The 18882-nt window shown below is 38.1% G+C and overlaps 2 protein-coding genes across 6 annotated transcripts; one reads left to right on the forward strand and one right to left on the reverse strand.

Annotated features, from left to right (window-relative positions):
• Positions 1–1466: 1466 nt before the first annotated feature.
• On the reverse strand, positions 1467–11961 carry rdh10a (retinol dehydrogenase 10a). Of its 2 annotated transcripts, XM_059524482.1 has the most exons (6): positions 11275–11961; positions 10046–10281; positions 3682–3780; positions 2492–2637; positions 2041–2172; positions 1467–1950 (listed from the first exon to the last, which is right to left on the reverse strand). In XM_059524482.1, the coding sequence occupies exons 1-6, from the start codon at positions 11564–11566 to the stop codon at positions 1827–1829; spliced, it is 1029 nt and encodes a 342-aa protein (XP_059380465.1). In that variant the 5' UTR covers positions 11567–11961; the 3' UTR covers positions 1467–1826. The 2 variants fall into 2 exon arrangements, with proteins under 2 accessions (XP_059380465.1, XP_059380467.1); XM_059524484.1 differs by lacking the exon at positions 3682–3780.
• A 1615-nt stretch (positions 11962–13576) lies between these two features.
• On the forward strand, positions 13577–16404 carry si:ch211-171b20.3 (uncharacterized). 4 transcript variants are annotated; one of them, XM_059524109.1, is made up of 7 exons: positions 13577–14147; positions 14320–14371; positions 14650–14792; positions 15145–15277; positions 15357–15452; positions 15547–15602; positions 15916–16404. In XM_059524109.1, exons 1-7 carry the CDS (start codon positions 13916–13918, stop codon positions 16044–16046), a joined length of 843 nt encoding a protein of 280 aa, XP_059380092.1. In that variant the 5' UTR covers positions 13577–13915; the 3' UTR covers positions 16047–16404. The 4 variants fall into 4 exon arrangements, with proteins under 4 accessions (XP_059380092.1, XP_059380091.1, XP_059380093.1 ...); XM_059524108.1 differs by having other exon boundaries at positions 15942–16404; XM_059524110.1 differs by having other exon boundaries at positions 14650–14783; positions 15942–16404.
• The last annotated feature ends 2478 nt before the right edge of the window (positions 16405–18882 follow it).

Here is an 18882-nt window from a genome sequence, read left to right on the forward strand (position 1 = left end):
ATCCTAAGATCAAATGTAGGATAGTTTCTACGTAACATTTCATAAATGAGGCCCCATCGTGTTCAGAATGGCACACCCTCTTATTCACTCGACATTTACTATGACATGGGTTTCTGAAAAAATACTAGCCTACACCCACTCAACGTGTAATAGGTCTGTGTTTGGAAAAGAACTGGAAGCAATTCACTGTTTTTTTGACATGGCTAACCATTCAAAATTGCATTTCAGTTCATCTCTTATGAAACACTGTGTAAGTATGATGAGTCATTGTCACTCACAAGCTTAGCAATTCCTGTGATGCATATCTCCTTTAAGTAAACACTTCTCAGTCACTTTCACAACTAAAGATAACAAGCATTTTGACTTGAGTCAAACAATCTAGTACTTACTAATATTCCCCTAAAATCCCTCTCATATGCTGCGTGATGGTCAATAACACTTCTGTCGGTGAGAATAGTTGTAGTTTTCCTCGTTCACTTCCAGGGTCATGTCACTTGCTCCTGCGGAAGTTATTATAGGGATGCACTCAGGAATTTATTTACTAGAAAAGCTGGCAAATACTGAAACCTAAGCTTTCTGCGCTCAGGAATTTCTGGCATTTGCTGTGTCAAACGTATGAAGAGACGCTGAGGTGATTACGAATACACAAAAAACAAATAATCTAAATCATTTTATTCATTTAAGTTAGGTAGAGACACTAAACATTGGAACCATGTTGTGTGCTCCTCTATAGAGCACTCTTTAGGAAAGTTACAAAAAGAGTATGTCATACTGTTAACAAATGGCAAAAATGAAGAGGTAGAGATTTTAGGCTCATCACAGTCAGTCAGCCTATTGGAATGTCTATCTTTTTTTTTTTTTTTTTTGCTTAAACACATCGGTGAATACATTTCAGTGGTCCAGGTTTGAATACACAAAAAGGAAAAACATTAAATGAACAAATGTGGGTGTACACAACAAAAATGCATCATATTGTTATTGACTGAAACTGACATGAATTTGAATGACTTTTTTTTTTTTTTTTTTTTAAGAACTTCTTTTTAAGTTAATTTGCAAATTCAAAATAGACCAAGTAAAACTACATATAAATGTTCAGTGACAGGAAAACCAGGCCATCCCTTCTCTCATACATTTCCATATACCAGAATACCATAAGTCTGTAGATTATAGAGTAAAAACACACTCCCTTCCCACAGCAGCTGGAAACAGACCAGCATTTTACCCACTTGAACTTCTCATGACGTCAACAAAGAGAAATGTAGGGGGAACAATGCAAAATATTTCTAAAACATCACATGGTTCATAACTGGACACTTGATCTCCTGCTGCTGCCTTTAAATGGATCGGAATGGAGTGGCATAGTGCCACACTGAACGGTGTAGATAATGTTGGCAGTGTAGAGGAAAGTAAATACAGTGCATGTCTACACACAAAACCAAAAAGTGACAAGAATTTACTGTTCATACAGTAACATACTGTATAGTTTCACAAAGACGCTAGATAATGCTGGTGACTACATTACGTAAATAGTTAATTACTGAATAGCTCATGTATGATTTCAAAACTATTGACAGTATATAGATGGATGGTTTCATTAAACAAACCTTAAAAAAAAAAAAAAAAAAAGACGCAACATAAATCAACAAATAATTCCTTAGTGTAGTACACCGCTTTCTTTGTTCCAAAGGAACAATATGGTAAACCTTTGCATCTGCCAAATGCAAGTGCACCAGTTGAAACAGTCTTTTCACTTCCCTCTGCCCTCTCAGTGGTCTTCTCCTCATGCGGATTAGAAATGTACCCTTGTGGGTTAGAAACGGCACCCTCTAGATCCCGTTCTTGGCCTCGTTGTTGTTCATCGCCTCTTTCCTCTGAGCCAGGAAGGGGTACATGCACTTATCCGCACCCAGGAACCGGTACATGCACACGATTGCTTCGAAGGGCAAAATGCTGTAAAACCCAAAACAAACGGGAGAACGTTACTTCCGATTGCTCAGACCACCAGGAAACATTTCAAAGTTCGATTTTAGGACCGTTCACCTTTTCATAAAGTTGACCATGTATACAATGCGAGGCGTGCAGATCATGGGCTGGTCTGTCAGGATGGCCCTCATGGCCTGTTTCACACAGAACTCTGGTCTCAGTGGAGGGAGAAATGGCTCGATCTCTTTCCTGACCCGCCCAGGAAGGAAGAGAAGGAGAAAACATGATTAAGAGTAGTCTTTGTTTAATAAAGTCAGCCCAAAGTGCTTTGCCAGTCAGAGCAAGTCATTATTCAGTGGAAACAGATCCAACATGCACCTTCTATTCAAGTGGAAGCCCCTATTGTGTGCATGAAAACTCAAGCTGACAGTGACATGAGAGGCCACAAGCAAAGCTACCCTGACTGTTGTTAAGCAATGTCTACTCGAACTAGATACACATTGTGTCGTTCACTCTTTTAGTGGCCATCTGAAACCTAATCGTGACATTTGGACTGCTCTTTTCTTACCTTATTCTGCATCCTCGGAACATGCCCGTGTCCACCAGGTAAGGACACACCAGCGTCATCTTGATACCGTCCTTCTCCGAAGCCTTGATTTCGTGGCTCAGGGACTCGTGGAAGCCAATGGCACCGAACTTGCTAGCGCAGTAATCCTAAAACCAAGAGGAAACTGAGTTTAGTCAAGCTACCCGAGGCGGTTTTCCTCTAATAGTGCGGGAGCGCTGGGATCTACGGTTTCATTAGCATTCTTCAGTCGTGTATGGAGTGTAGGTAGAGCAGAGCGGGAAGGTTTTGATGTGGTTCGCGGTGGATGGGAACTTAAGAATGGAGTGGGCAAACACAGATGCGTGTAGATAAACACTCAAGAATAAAGGGGCTCACAGCGGCTTGAGTCACTCCAATAATTCAAACCATAAAAAGTCACATTCAAGGAAAAATAATAGATCAGACAGTGTGACAGGGCTCTTGGGACCCTTTGAAGTGAGATTAAAGATGAGGGCTTGTAAAATAGAAGTGCACGTACAGCTAAAAAAAAAAAAAAAAAAAAGTAAGTTTCCCCAAAAGATAGCTGGGAAAATGACACGAGTGAAAAGAGGATTGATTAATGGACTAAAAAGTAACCATTTAGGTGTAGGAAACTGTTAAATCAGTCAGTTTTTTTCTTTAAAAAGGTTAATATGGCGATTGAATATTAGTTCAAAAACTTGTAACTGAAAATGCAGATTTCAAAAAGCACAGATATGTACATACATAATGGGGTTTATAAAACTATAATATTTCAGTTTTTGTTAAAGTTTGTTTACACTATGTTTGTGTGTGTGTGTGTACTCGATGTAAAAAAAAAAAAACACACGTACAGCATATATTTTGAACATAACTTTATTTCTAAAATATATATGTATTTATATACATAAATATACACCAGTACACACATTGTGTATACAAAAACTTATTTTGGATGAGATTAATTGTTTGACAGCACTAATATTAAACCCAGTGATTCATGGGGAATGTCTCTGCAGCAGGTAGGCCCAGTGAAACCACGGAGCGTCTTTTGGCATTAACATGCTCCTTAAATTGCGTGCTGTGCACCGCACTGAATTTCCATGCCATGGCAAATCAACATGCTGAGACTCTCCAAACACACTCTTTTTCAGTCTGCCAATAGATTTATGTGATGGATGCAATGTACTAACCTCCACACCAGCTGTGCTGAAAAGGCCCAGTGAACTGGCAACTGTCACAATGTGGCCATGGTTCATCTCTAGCATCTTGGGAAGAAATGCCTTGGTGGTCTGGAAGAGGAAGAGGTTGGGGGGGACAAAGACAGTTATTTTGCTGATGTGGTTTGTCTCTGCCAAAGCCCTTTGATCCGTTTTTTTCCCTCCACCCAAACTAATAATTCATTGAGACTAAACACTCATCTCCCTCATCCTGCTGGGGGAGTTTAGAAACACAATTCCATTACGGTCTTAAAGGCCATTTACAGGGAGCTTGCTTTCCACTTGCACTTAGGAGATTAATTTACAGCTCAATTTGTTTTGGTAGAGTGAAAAGTTTATTACCGACATGGAGGTTTAACTTGTATGAAAAGCAAACAACTTAAATAGATGAAATATTGCTCCAGACCATCAGGTGGTTTGGTTTTGGTCTGAAATGGCTTATTAAAATGATGAAAAGACCACTTGCAAATTCACAAGTGGATTGTCTGTGGTTTCCTCTTTTCCCACAACGAGTTGGTCCCAAGAGTGGCATCTCAGTGTCAAGCGCACAAAGCCAGAGCGGGATACTCACTCACCACTGTCACCACAATACGGCTCAAGACCACAACACCACCACTGTAGGTCAACAAAGACGAGAAACAAACAGCACCTTTTTAGCCTGGAGCAAGCATTAGCACTGGAACGGTTAAAGAAATAGTTCATGTGAAAAATCATCATTTATGAGTCAAGGAGTTGAATTTTTAATCCAGATGAGAATGAATCTTTTAGGTTAACCATCCTAAAAAAAAAAAAAAAAGCCAACTGAAACCAAGATTTAACTGAAGTTTGAAATGAAATTTTGCTTTTGGGCTGAACTACACCTTTAAGTTAGGTTTAAAAATGTAGAAAATTAACAAAACGACTTGTAGTTAGCTGGTACAAACTAAGAACTGCTGGGCTAGATTTGTTAACTTTTTTTCAGCTGCTCGGACATCCTGTCTGGCTATTAATGAATCAGTGTCATAGTCCACTTTCGCCTGGTCCTGGCTGGACAAAAGACAGAGTGAATTAAAACACACAAACACCACACATGCCTCATCTTCCTTTCTCTTCAGTCCCAGGGGAAGTGAGGGGGTGGACACAATAAAATGATGAAAAACATGACCGGCGTCATCCACTTACGGCTTTCTTAGAGAAGACTTGCTGTACAAGCCCCACAGAACTGCCGGTGGCTTTATGGTCAATCTTCAATGGAATACGAAACATGCCATTTAAAAAAAAAAAAAAAAACCTTGTGAAAGCCAAAAACAACAGAGCCCTTTCCAGAGGCCTTCAATGATATCACCATTTATAAACAAGCTCAGCAGTAATGGACCTTGGCCATGCTTGAGAGTGGTACCATCTTGCACGGTTTTGTGCGTGACTCGCACCTCTGCCAGCCGTCTTAACAAGTCAGCTTGACATGTTGTTGAAATATGGCCTGGAATCTCTCAAATTCACTTCCACAGACTTCTCTTCCATGAGGCAGGCCAGTCGTGCGATTGAGTGCTGCGGTCCACATGCTACGCATTTATTTCCTGACGTTCACAGTAAACTGTGTATTTTTCCAGCGCATTAAGTGTAAAATTGTTCTTAATATTCATCTCATTGTTTTTTTGGGGGGGGGGGGGTTCTTCAAGGGAGCAGACTTGGACCAGTTTGAAGCTGTACTCGTGCCTTGCATGCCAAACTGATGGCAAGTATGCGTGCAGATGAAGCATTAGCGATAGATTGGGCCTGTGGTGCGCATCATGCTAACATCTTCGAAACACTGCAATCTACAGTATTACATTTTTATTTGGAAAGTTTGGATCATGTGCTGCTTCCAATGAGACAGGCTAGGATGATAAAAGAGCACAATTCACGCAATCGAAGGTCTGCTCTTGCATCAAGTGGAGAAATACTCCTGCTACAGAACTTGAAGCCTTTCAAATAGCTCAATTTAAATCAAAACCATCAATGAGAGTGTGATGTACAGAAAGACACATTTGTTAACATGGGAAGGAAGAATTACATTGAGTCATTGGAAAGAACCCCATTTAAATTTGATCTTGTCCAGGCCATTGTCATTTCTAGGCTGGACTACTGCAATGCTCTTCTGGCTGGACTTCCATCAAGCTCAATCAAACCTCTACAAATGATTCAGAATGCAGTGGCAGGATTGGTCTTCAACAAACCTTCTTCGCTTTGGATAAAAGCGTCTGCAAAATGACAAATGTAATTCAGAACATACATTTACCTTGAATTAACAAACACTCGCTGATAATGTTGGGTTTGATTTTGGTGAAGTAACTGGTAAATCAACTCAAATGTTACCAATTAAACCAACAATATCCATCCAGCTTCAGTACCTGGCCAAAATCAAACCCAACATTACCAGTCAAGCTACTTGACTAGTGATGCGTTCAACTGGTCAGCTAAGCTGGTACGATTTTGGTCAAGTAGCTGGGGCCCTTGACCAATGGTCAAATCAACCCATAACCTCTGAACTTGCACAAATGAGCAGAAATGGCTTAGAGTCTTTGTAAATACCCAATCTGCTATGGAATGAGGGGGCCGCCACTGATGTGTGCATGGCCTTGCTGACCTCTCAGACACAAAATGTGTGAAACTGAACAGAAGTTCATGTCTTAATTCATAGCTTCCGTAATTGCTTCTCAGCGCCTGAGTTTACGCTAAATTAACTTCCAACAGCAGAGAGCTTCCTTGGCCCTTGCAGTGGTTCTGTGCCTGTTGTGCGCTCTAATTGATACAAGCTCAAGTGCATTCCTCCTCACAAAGCTCTTCACAGCTGCTGTGTCGGCCTGGATTAGTGCTTTATGTTTGACCAATAGGAATATGCGCAAATATGGTCACACAAAAAAGCCCAGATGGTCGTTAATTAAAAGAAAGTGGATCAACCAGAGAAGTGTAGCAAAGCATTGGCCAGATTGATGTACAGCCCTCAAACTGAATGCCCAGAGAAAATGAAGTGGGGGCTAATTGATATGCGGTTACTGTATTGCCAGTGTCTCATTAAAATGGGGCACGGGATCTATGGAATCAAAATGAACTCCGAAGCGGTTTAACCTTACTTGGATAATCCAAATTAAGCCAACGGTGAATCTTGTTGGCCAGGAGCTCTGCAAATATAAGCCGCCCCAAGTCAAATAACGGGTACAGGTGCATTGGCCTTGAGCAAGACCATCTAAAGCTACTCAAGTAAGACCCTTCTGCCTGGCTGCTCCCTTTCTCCTGGTCTAGGAGGAATGTGGGCTGGAGAACTTGGCTCCTGTCATTTGGCATCTTGTCAAGCTGATCCCTAGACAAGAAACCAATTGTCACATAAGTGGGTCAGGCAGCAGCTCCCCATTACCAGCAAGCTTGTGTACAAGACTCTCTTTGCCTTGATGCTTTTCTCTAGGGACAGCCCCGAGTCTTTTGCTTCAGCCACGCTCACTTAGCAACAAGGAGGCTTTCACGGACACCACTGCGCCCAGGTGCGGAATGCACTGCTCACATATTGCCCATTATGGGTTCACCATAAGAGGAAGAATGAAGCTTACTCAGTTCAACACTCCAAAATCTGACTAGGCACTAAATCTGGTCATTTGAATCACTTTTATTTTGCAGAGTACCAGTCAGCTCGTCACAGTGCTACTCCGATGGGCTATCCGATCTGAAAGGGCTTAGCAGAGAACTCGCTGGTCCTGGGACTCAAATGCAGCTGTAAGTATGGAAAGAGTGGAGGGCCTCAGCCTGGAAGACAACTGCTCTGAGATAATAACTTCACTTCCTGTTGGCTCCTCCAGTTTTGTTGCATTCCCACCATGCTATCCAACAAAAAGATGATGTCCATCTGGAGTTTACCCTTCCTGCCTTAAGGGTTTCGAAACACAGTGGCCCGTTGAAATCAAGGCAATGAACCGGCTGCCAGGTCATGCTTGAGACTCTTTAAGAGGATGATATGGACCTCTTGTGAAGACAGGCATAAGAAACTTCACTATGGCTAGAGGAAAGTTAAATGTGCTGTAATTAAGAATTTGGAAGGCGGTAGCTTTAACTTGGAAAAATACCAAACAGTTAGTGGAACAAACAAATATCTGAAATGCATTAAAAGGAAAACTGCTTTTGCAATTTATTCACCAACTGCATGGGAAAGAATGGATTGAGTGCCATATTATCATATTATGGAGAGATTTCTTGCCTATACGGTCACATATGCAATTAAAATATTTTGGCCAGGACATATTAAGAATGCTGTACAGTTTTATAAAAATATTTAAAAAAAAAAATAAAAAAAAAATTAAGTTGTGGCTTTTTTTTTTACTACTTTTGATGCTTTTTGAAAATTTCAATAATGAAAAAATTAAGTGTGCCCAACCAGGCTTGAAAAAAAAAAAAAAAATCATCTGAGAGAGACTGGAGTTCCAAGTCCTATATTAGCTCCGGAGGAGGGAGGACCCCCACCAATAAAAATGTAAAAATGCCCTTTAAATTTAAGTGACAGCGTTAAACGCAGTCAATGCATATTTGAAACAATTTCTGTACCAAACACGCCAACACAGTTAATTGTAAATGGGAAGACAAAAGAAGGGAAAAAGGGAAATCTTTCAGTGTTACGAACCACATGCAAGCAGCAACCAATTAAGAGAACATATTTGTGTAAGAAAGAAAGAGGAAAAGCAGTGTTGGTGCATTTCTATTCAGCTGGCTTGTGGCTTTAATGACCACATCCTCCACTCTGTATTCCTTGCCTGTCCTTAATGATTAAGCTCTGCTTTCATCTTAAACCCCCACAAGGAACCATGAGCTGCATAAAGCTTAAGCAAACAACCAAAACCTTAATGAGAATCCCAGCTCTAACAAGTGCATCTGCTACAGCACCACTGTGGCTTAGACTGAACAACTTCACAGGTTAAATTAAAATATAGATAGCAAAAAACATGGTGTACACTTAAGCAAAGTTTGTGGCCAAGCATTTTCATTTTTCATTAGAAGGACATTACATCTGCCGGTGTAAAAAAAATAAAATAATTATATTATATTATATTATAGTAATGTAATAAATCCTAGGAACATCAAAAAGTCAAAGTAAAAAGCCATCAATATATTTATTTTCCAGGTAGTCTGGGATTATGTCAACCCTCACCTCTCCAAAAAACATTAACCATTCTGTCTTACAAATCATTAAATTATTAAAAAAAAAAAAAAATCCCCAACAGACACGTGCAGGAAAAAAAAAGAAAGAAAAAAGAAAAACCCCATCCACCTCAATGTGACTTTAGCAGCATGATTTAAGATAAACCCATCACAGCTCATCCCATGTCTCAGTAAGACAATGCAAACTACAGACAGGCCGTTTACGCATTAACGGGCAAGAGGTTAATTAGTGAGGCCAAGTGAGAAAGGACTCATCCAAATGGTACTTCCCCAGACAGGATGTGCTCTTCAGTGGACTTTAAATTAACAAACCGAGGCAGACTGCTCCTGGTGATCTTACTAAAACCCCCTGCTGGAGTCCTTACGCGGAGCTTGTTTATATCCGCAGATCGAGGAGCATGTTGAAACGGCAGGGGGCATGTTAATAAAACCCCTCCGAGTGGATGTATGGTTTTAAGATCAGTTCTGATGTTATACCTCACAGGGACTGACTTGATGAAGTCAGGGAGGGTAATCTGATCCTAGATCAGCTCCTGTACTGATATTCTTACGGAACACATGCCAGATCCTCATAATCTTACAGGCTGTGGATGTCTACTTCTGCAGAAAATCCGGACGGAGCTGTAAATATTAATTCTGGCTGACACAAGCAAAGGAATGAAAGCAAATGGATAACATAGACTAAGAAATGGCAAGACAGATGAGACTGGAGTGATTACATAAGGAATATGCAATGCTGATTGGTGCGTTTTAAGCGCGGAGTGAGGGGTGGCTCATCTCAGACGACAGACACATTTGTTTGCACTCAACGACACCAGACAGATTTAACGACAGAGCTTCTAAGTGCTTGATGTAATTGATATTGAAAGAATAAACATATAAGTCAAAACTTCAAACTTCACTCTGGCTTATGAACATGCATGGAGCAAAAGAGGTTTGTTTTCCAACTTTGCTCAAGTGCAAATACCAGAGAAGAGAAACGTGTATGTGTTGAACAGATGGCCTCATGGACAGTGGCATCATGCGTTTAAAGCACAATCACTAAAAGAGGGCATTTCACTGCGTTTTCCCCCACTTAAAGAGAGCTCCATGTTTCCTTAATGATGCATGCACATTGTATACCGGTTCAGATATTGCTGTATACAGTTGTGTAGATCCAGAGTCAAATGATGCTCACCCAGAAGTGTGCATGGCAGTTCACGACCATGGTCCTCTCGATCAGCTCATCAGGGCACTCCAGCAGGTGGTGGCCGGACACAACACCAGCGTTGTTGATCAACAATTCCACTTCACCGACCTCCCTGCGCACTTTCTCTGCTGTGGAGTACACGCTCTCCCTCTTGCCCACATCAACCACGTATGTATACACCTGCGGCTGGAACGGAGGGACCTCTTCCACACCACCAACAGCTCCTTTGAAAACCACATTAATTATTGGAAATGTAGAGAACCACGGCATTCAAGCTTCATTTGATTCAATTTCATTGATTCAGAGCTTTAAAAAAAAAAAAAAAAAACCCACAACCTTCAACGAAATATAAGCAGTTGTGTAGGAAGCAAATGATCTATATATAAAATAAATTAAACAAATTAAAATGATGAATCCCTCACACTGACATAGCTTGCACATTTTAATAGGTTTTGGCCATGTGACTGTCATCAGGTAAACAGTACATGATAAAAAGACACAAGACCAAAACATACTAATTTTCGCAAACTAAAGCAGTGAGAGGGATTCCCGTTTTTGTTAAATTAACTGATTCACAGTTTGAATCTACTTTACATTAGGTGAAAAATCTTTGCCATGGAGTCAATAAGATAATTGCAACAATAGATAAAACCATGGCTTGATTTATATAGACGGACCATAATCGGTCGGTCAAGTATCTACTAACTGGTGGGTCTCTCTCTAATGAATATCACAATAAAACACCTGATGATTTACATAAAACAAAAAGGTGTTCACAGATAAACTTATTGGATTATAATTATGTTTGCATAATTACACAACTTTTACAGCCATTCATTCTCAAGTGAGAAACATGTACCAAGTAAAAATAAAAATGACAACCTGGAGTGCAGCAACACACATATAACATTTTTTAAATCGGTGTAGAGAAATATTCTCACATGTGATGTTTGAGGTTTTGATAGTGTTATTAAGTTATTATTGCCAATAATATTTTTTTTTTTTTATAAATTTTGCATACTAGTTATTGAACTAGGAAACAAAAGAAACCGTATGAGTCATCTCTTCTTTATACAAACATTCAAGGACTATGCACAAAACAAGATTTAATACTTAAAGACATAACTCTACCTAGAGTAAACACAATAAACCAGTTCATGTTAAATATGAAAAATATGTAATTTCAGAAAACAGAAATATAAAACCATCCCATTTACCCTCTTTAGTCATAGAGTTGTCATCTTGCTCTCTGTAGATCTGTCGCACCATCTCGGCAGTTTCCTCATTGCTGTGGCTGTTGATGTCCCACAGCACCAATGTAGCCCGGCGACGGGCGAACTCCTTGGCGAAGAGCCGCCCGAGTTCTCCGCCCGCCCCGGTGATCACGCACACCTGTCCCGCTACGCTCTTCTCCTTCGGCCGTATGAGCCACTTGAGTCCGGCCATCACGATGGCCCAGAGAACTCGGAGCATGACCACGAAAAACTCCACGACAATGTTCATCATCATGTTTAATTCCGCGCTGTGACTTTGTTTTAAATAAAGATGAACGTCTCACAATTTCCAGTTACACCTAAATGACTAATCAACCTGAGTTTTACTGTTGTCCTGCTACCTTCAGCATATAATTTACTCCTATTTAACGTTATTATGGGGTGAACATCCAATTAACCCCAACTAGTCATACAACTACTAATATACATATATAAAAGCCTATACAACAAATCAACAATATAACGCATCAAACTTTCACAATACGAGCATCACAAATAAAAGCACTGATTTAAGGCTACAACACAGACGAGCCTCCCCCCAGCGACCTCTCGTATCCCGGCACGGATGCGCGCGATAGCTGCCAGTGAACCACTGCTCTGTGAGCGAGATAGAGACAGACTCCTGACTGAGCCGCTGCTGCTCTCTATTTAAACCAGCCCCTCTCCACAGGACCCCACAGAGTGATTGGCCCAGATGCCTGATTGAAATTTACATCTACTTAGCTCAGCTGTGGACGTTTGGGAAAACAGAGTGGATGTGTTACAACACTGAATAATAAACAGTTGTGGTTGTATTTTTAAAGCTTAAGCGGATGTTTCAATGAATATGATATATCAGTGCGTATAACTGGATGTTATATGATCTGTGCTTTGCTGGGGGAAAGTAGTTCAATGCGTTGTTTTAGGAGCCAATGGAATGTTACGAGATTTTTCAATGTAAATACTGAAAAGGAGAAATACAATACAAGGCTGTTTCTACAAAAAGTGAAAATGTAGGCTATTAATAGGCTATTGTAAAGCATTGTGGAAATGTTTTGTTTACATAATATTTAAAGCCAGACATGAAAAGAATCAATTATGTTAAAATATCAATAAGTACAAGAAAAGTGCACCTGAAAATGAAACATGTTTAACCTCTTAATTATTTTATTCTGAACAAAATGCACTGTAAAGCCTTTGCACGTCACCTTTTGCAATAGGGATATCAAGATTTATATGGAAACCAACCAAAATATAAACAAACTGAATCCTAAAACAATACAACTGAGAAGGCTTTGCATGTTTGTTCTCATGCAGTGCAAATGAAGTCTGAGAAAGAAAACAGTTATTTGCCAGAACTGTTACCAGATGGCAAAGGAGAAAAGAGTCCGAGCTCTTTAAGAATGGATCTCCTTCTCAGGAGATGCTCCATAGCTCCTGAAGATATTCCACCATCTTCACCGCCCTCTGTGTTCAGATACAGAACAGTTTCTGAAGCTTCTGAAGCCAGTGGCTAGACCACAGTGAGTGGTGATATAGTGCAAAGCTGCTGAACCTTTCAATAGAAGATCAGTGGATGTGGCTGAATGTTTAATCACTGTGGTGCCTCCTTTAGTTAACTATCTTCTCCTTGGTCTTCTAAATGCTCGGCACTATACCACTAGAACAGAAAAACTTTCAAAAAATTTCTATAAAAAAAGCCTGAAAGACATCAACTGTAGGTGTTGCTGGGGGGAGACACTCATTCATCTGACAGAAAGGAATGAACTGTAGCCTATTACCAGCATGTGAGTGCTTCTAGTGATATTTTCCATGAATAGGCTAATTATTGAATCTGTGACATGAATGAATTATGCATGCAAACATTCCACCAGCAGCTCACATTATAAACAAGTTTTAATGAACTTAGAAAACAGTGGATGAATCAAAAGAGCATTTGTGCTTCAGAGTCTCAAAATCAGTCTTAGGCTATATGATGATGATTTGTTATTGGAAGCCTCAATAGCATACTCTACACGCAATAATGGATGTAGGTAATGTTTTGAATATATGCTCAGCCACGTGTTATATGAATAACTGAATCAATGAACCGAGGCAGATCCACCATAATTAAAGGGACTTGATGCATGCATGTTAAAAAGCCTTTACAAGGTCGCCACCTCTTGTATTGAGACTGTAATTACATGTTCTTTTTCGAAATAGAACTGCTTGTGTAGTTCGTGTTTTAAAAAATGCATAACCGTATTAAATGCAGTACAGTAAACAAATAAGTAAACCAAATAACAGTGGTACTGTTTTTAGCATAGGAAATTCATTAATGAATATAGTATTTTTTTCTGTGAAAGGGAATAGGCAATTCATACACAATTACACTAATTCAAAACAACAAACTGAGTAAGGTTATTTTACATAAACATTTACTTTTTATGTCTGCTGTGTCACGTGGTTTTGGTAGTAACTATGGAAATCCCAACGCAATAGGCTATCAGCTTCCGTTTTTTTTTAATTACTTTTATTCATTTAAATTATGGCCGTAACTGTAGTGTTAAGCTTCTTAAACGGCCTAAAATGACATTATAGTTCGTTTTGACATCTGAAAGTGGAGATGAAGCCTTATACCGGCGTCGTTAGACCTAAACTGATGTCACTGCCAACCGAAGCTCCTCTGATAATACACAACATTACAGACGCGCGACACAGGTATCCTTCAAACTCGTTTTTATACAGTCTATGTTTAAACTACATCTCCATTCCTCCCGTGTCTGGATGCTCCACCGCTGCTCAATCCACACTGAATGTCTTCTCAGCAAAACAGAAATACCCATCCAGTCCGAGCGGTGAGGCTAATGGGCGCTTTACATCACATCACATCACATCACACTTTTCAGTGGCTCTTCAGCAACATACAATATGATTTTAATATCTGTACGTTCAGCGCTGAAGAGTTTTAGACAATAAACGGTGTCAGATATTTTACTAACATGCATATTTAATGTTTAATATATGAAGTTGTAGATTCAAGGGATCTAAAGCCTCACAGTGTCAGCTCTATTACTGAAGGGTGAGTATATTAACAAAAGAATAACAACGTTTTTAAGACAAGCTGACACTGTATGTGTGTATGTTTGTGTGTGTGTGTAGTTTTTCATCTTTGGTATCTGGGTTTATAGGCTGTCTATAAAAAAACATCCACAGAAATCAGTGCAAACACAGAGATAGTAGGCTAAGTCACTAAAGTTGCCATGTGTATTTCTACACAAACACTCTGTAATGGCAGCATGTATTAAACCACTATATGAGACATTATTCTACATTGTTTGTTTGTTTCCAACTTCCCAGGCCTCTGCTTCCATTGGTAGCTAAAAATCGCTCAGTAGTCACCAACCTTTCCTCACGAAACCATGTGTCTGATATTTCTGACCGTCATTTCTTATTTGATAAACGATGGAGAAATGGAACTTACACCACTAATGGTATTGAAGGTACATTGTTTATTGTATCATTATAAGTATACATTATTATTATTAGAATGAGTATATTCATCTTAATACCATGTGTATTGATTATTTATCATTATTTGATGAGACTGAACAGATGTGTAATTGGTAGTTTCAGTGGGGTAGCCAATAGATGGCGCTCACAAATTTTCCATGAAGATTTTTGCAGCACATCATTTGAACATCATCATCTCTTTAGATCTAAGTCAATTTAGACAGGGATTGATTTTGCAATTGTTTTAAATAAAGGTGTTTAGATGATTCAATCATTTATAGATGTTTCTTTTGAATTTTCTGGAAACCTTAGAACATAAATATGTTTTTTTTCCCAAAACAGATGATGTTCTGATGAACCACAACCCTACAAATCCACTCTTCCAGGAGTTCCATGTTTATCGCTCTCATAATTTAACCAGATTTGCCCACCGAAAAGAACTCTGCCCGCGCGACCCAAAGCCACTTTTTTGCGGGTGAGTTCTTCAAGACTATTGAAATACTACAATATTTAGTAATATTCTCTTCATCATATATTCTCTACATCAACTTCAGGTCTGATTATCTGACTTCATTTCCGTCCGTTCTGTTACCAGCCACTACCCCATCTATCAGTGGACGACTCTGTTTATCACAAAACTATAAAAACGGGTAACTTTTTTTTAGTTTTTTGTATTTGATTATACATATTGTGTTTATTGTATACTTATTTTACTCTCTCTTGTTCTTATTCTCTGCATTTCAGATTAAGGATGAAAAACAAAGCGCATAATCTCTTCTCTGATGGTGCTGACAACAAAAGTGAGCTTCGATCTAACATTTAAATGCAGCTGATTTCTGATAGAACTGATTTATTGTCATTTACATTGTAATAAACCATATATTTAGCACATAGCGTGTGTTAGTTAGGTGTTTGCTTAATGTTTAACAGGTGAGATTGATGAATTTCACATGTGCATGTGTTTTTCATGAGCTCACAAACACAAAATACACATATTTAACTCTCTTAACGCTTAAGTACCTCAAGTCCCTCTGCCGGACTGTAGGCCATTATTGAATTCCCAGTCTTTTGTATGAGGTGAGATGAGCATTACCTGTGCTCTTGTCTAACCAGCCTGTGGGCCGGTGATTGTTTTTCAGGCCAGTCGTACCCTGATCCACATCTGGGTGCCTCGGGATCTTTTGTTCAGAGGCTCACTGAGATTTCTTCTCTGGAAGCAGAGACAGTCCGGCAGGAGAGGATGAAGAGACTCAAAAAGATCAATAGACAGGACTCTTAATCAGAGTCCATTAGCCAAAAAGGAAACACACTTGACTCCTGAAATCACAACTGTGACAAGAAGGAGTAAATAAAGTCCAGGAGAAAAACTTGAGAGGTACAGAGTGTTGTACTGTTGTAGCATAGCCACTATATTATAACTAAAATAAAATGAAAGCGATGGCTCTAGCAAGCATTTATATTTCTTATGTAAAACAAAAAATTGTTGAATATAAAGTGTATTCGCCAAGAATAACTGCCTTAACATTGCACTTATATATGTGTTGCATATATAAAAAGACTTTATGCTTTGTGTACTGCATTTAACTTTAAGTAAATATGATCATATCCAAAAAACAAACAAAACATATTTTTGTCAAAAAGCAATTAGCTTCAACGTTATTGATAGTTATATATCAGCCTGTGGCATTTACAAACATATGGCTGTTGTATGTTTTATCTGATTATAGATTATACAGTGCATTACAGGTACAGTAGTATTTTAATGCAGGTGGGAGGCTGCATCTTTGTGCAGGCTGTTCTGGAGAGCGTGGGAGAGCTCCGTTCTACACCAAAGTGTCTTTTGTCGAAAGGAAAAGGGTCAGGTTGATTCGGTTCAAGACTAGGTTGGCACATTCTGGGCAGAGAGAAGAGAGATAATGTCTTTTTGGCTTCAAGAGTTCATTTCAGGAACCACCTGCAATGAGAAGCAGATTATTATTATTATTATTATTAATGATATATGATATACAGTATAATAGTATATGTATATTTGTAAAAAAAAAAAAATATATATATATATATTATTAGCAATCGATGAATGAATTAAATTACTTATTTGTTTAAAATTTTAATGATTGTAAAGTATGTATATTATTATTATCATTGTTGTTGTTATTCAATGAATAAATGATAAATTTAATATATATGAAATTAATGAATTATTTTGAGAAGTTGTTTTTATTAATTAATTGTGTTAAGGTTAAATTTAAACAAATTACATTAAATTCTGTCAATTTAAATTTACAAAAAATATATTAAATTTACTTTTTTTAAGGGTAAAATATTGTAATCATTATCATCATTATTATGAATCAAATTATCTTTTTTTTTAAATGGTAATGATTTCTAGAGGGTGATGTTTATATGTAATTATTAATTATACATATAATTGTATAAAATAATACAAATAATACAAATAATATTAATCAATTATAATTATATTAATATAATATTATCAATGATAATTCTATTATAAATAATTTATCATATATAATAACTAAAATAATAACTTAAAATATAAAATAACCATTAATAATACTACTATTAATCAATAATACTTAATATAAATTAATTACATTATTTCTTCGAGTTTTTTTATTAATATAAATAATATTTAACTTATTTAGCCATTTTTTTTCTCATCTGCAAAGTTGCTTTTTACTTTTGATTTTAATCAACAAGACTGTAACGGTTTCATGGTGTTCTGTCTAAAGATGTGCAGTAACTGTATATGAAAATGTGAAGAGTGTATTTAAAACATTTTCTATGAGCCGAAGTGAGCAAGCTGAACTCTTCATGTTTTTTTCTCTCTCTTTTTTTTAAGTGAGTACAGCGGCTTTCAACTTTAGTCAATCAAAATTACCTGGAACAAACAGTAAACAAAGAGTCCTTTAATAAAACGCTGCTGTAAACCTGCCCACAAGAGGTTTATCATTTCAGCTCAGCTTGTTTTAACTCACTCCAAATCAGCCTGATTCCAAACCCTACAGGTTAGAGCCCTTATAAATGTAACTTGTCGTCAAGTTGTTGTGTGCTATGTTTAAAGGCTAAATGGATGAACGTTATGACATTTGAATGAGGAGTGAAATAATGAAAAGTATGATGTGCCACTATCATACAATATATCTGGCCTTTGTAGTCAATAAAATGACCAACAGTGACATGAGGTTTGTGTGCACTGGAAAGGAATGCGACCTAGTCAGGTTAACGGTAATGATATACTTCAGTAAGTTCACTCACAGAGAGTAGACAGTGTCCTCCTCTATCTTCCTGAATCTGAGAATGGAGACGGTACCCAAGCCAAACCTAAACACAGCCAAATCTACAAATCAAAAGGCCCAGATTTGGCAAGAGTTTTGAAGGTTAGCTCAATAGAACGGTTAGAGCGAACAACAGAAGTCCAGTTCAAAGAATGACTTTGAGATCAGTTGACATTAATATGTCTAGTATAAAACATAAGAGACCTTTTAGAGTTACTTTACTGTGTTTCTCAGAAAGCTCAGTGAGACATAAAATGTCAAACTAAAGCAACAAAAAAAAAAAAACATTTTTTTAAGTCAGCAAATCAAAACTGACCTTTACTTTTTACTTTCTTACATTTACATTTATTAATTTACCAGAAGCTTTTATCTAAAGCGACTTACAAATGAGGAGAATAGAAGCAATCGAAATCAGCTAAAGAGCAATGATATGAAAGTGCTTTAACAAGTCTCTGTTAGCTTAACGTAGTACACATAGCACTTTCTTAAGGCTTGGTTTTGGACTTATTGTGAAGGATTCACTGGTGCATGTTTTTCCAAAGAAAAAAAGTTTGTCTTCTTTTTGAAGACAAGATTCGCTTACTCCCCAAAAAAGTGCATTACAATAGTCCAAACGGGAGGAGATAAATGCATGAATCACTTTCTCAAGGTCAGCAACAGACAAAAAGGATTTTGCAATAGTCCTCAACTCTTTGAGGCACATTGGTTGTCCATGTACCTAAAACACAATTTATGTTACGGTCAATCTTATTTGGCCCAAAAATGGTAACTTCACATTTAC

The sequence above is a fragment of the Carassius carassius genome, chromosome 35 (assembly GCF_963082965.1).
Source record: "Carassius carassius chromosome 35, fCarCar2.1, whole genome shotgun sequence".
In the NCBI taxonomy this organism is placed as follows: domain Eukaryota; kingdom Metazoa; phylum Chordata; class Actinopteri; order Cypriniformes; family Cyprinidae; genus Carassius; species Carassius carassius.

Excerpts from the sequence above, each read along its gene's own strand:
- rdh10a (XM_059524482.1), bottom strand. The coding sequence starts at position 11,566 with ATGATGATGAACATTGTCGTGGAGTTTTTCGTGGTCATGCTCCGAGTT. Across the intron at positions 3,781-10,045 it reads ACTGCCATGCACACTTCTGG|ACCACCAAGGCATTTCTTCC; the intron begins GTGAGCATCATT and ends TTCCTCTTCCAG. Across the intron at positions 2,173-2,491 it reads TTCCGAGGATGCAGAATAAG|GAAAGAGATCGAGCCATTTC; the intron begins GTAAGAAAAGAG and ends TGGGCGGGTCAG.
- si:ch211-171b20.3 (XM_059524108.1), top strand. The coding sequence starts at position 13,916 with ATGAAGCCTTATACCGGCGTCGTTAGACCTAAACTGATGTCACTGCCA. Across the intron at positions 14,148-14,319 it reads ATACCCATCCAGTCCGAGCG|TTGTAGATTCAAGGGATCTA; the intron begins GTGAGGCTAATG and ends TAATATATGAAG. Across the intron at positions 15,453-15,546 it reads TCACAAAACTATAAAAACGG|ATTAAGGATGAAAAACAAAG; the intron begins GTAACTTTTTTT and ends TCTGCATTTCAG.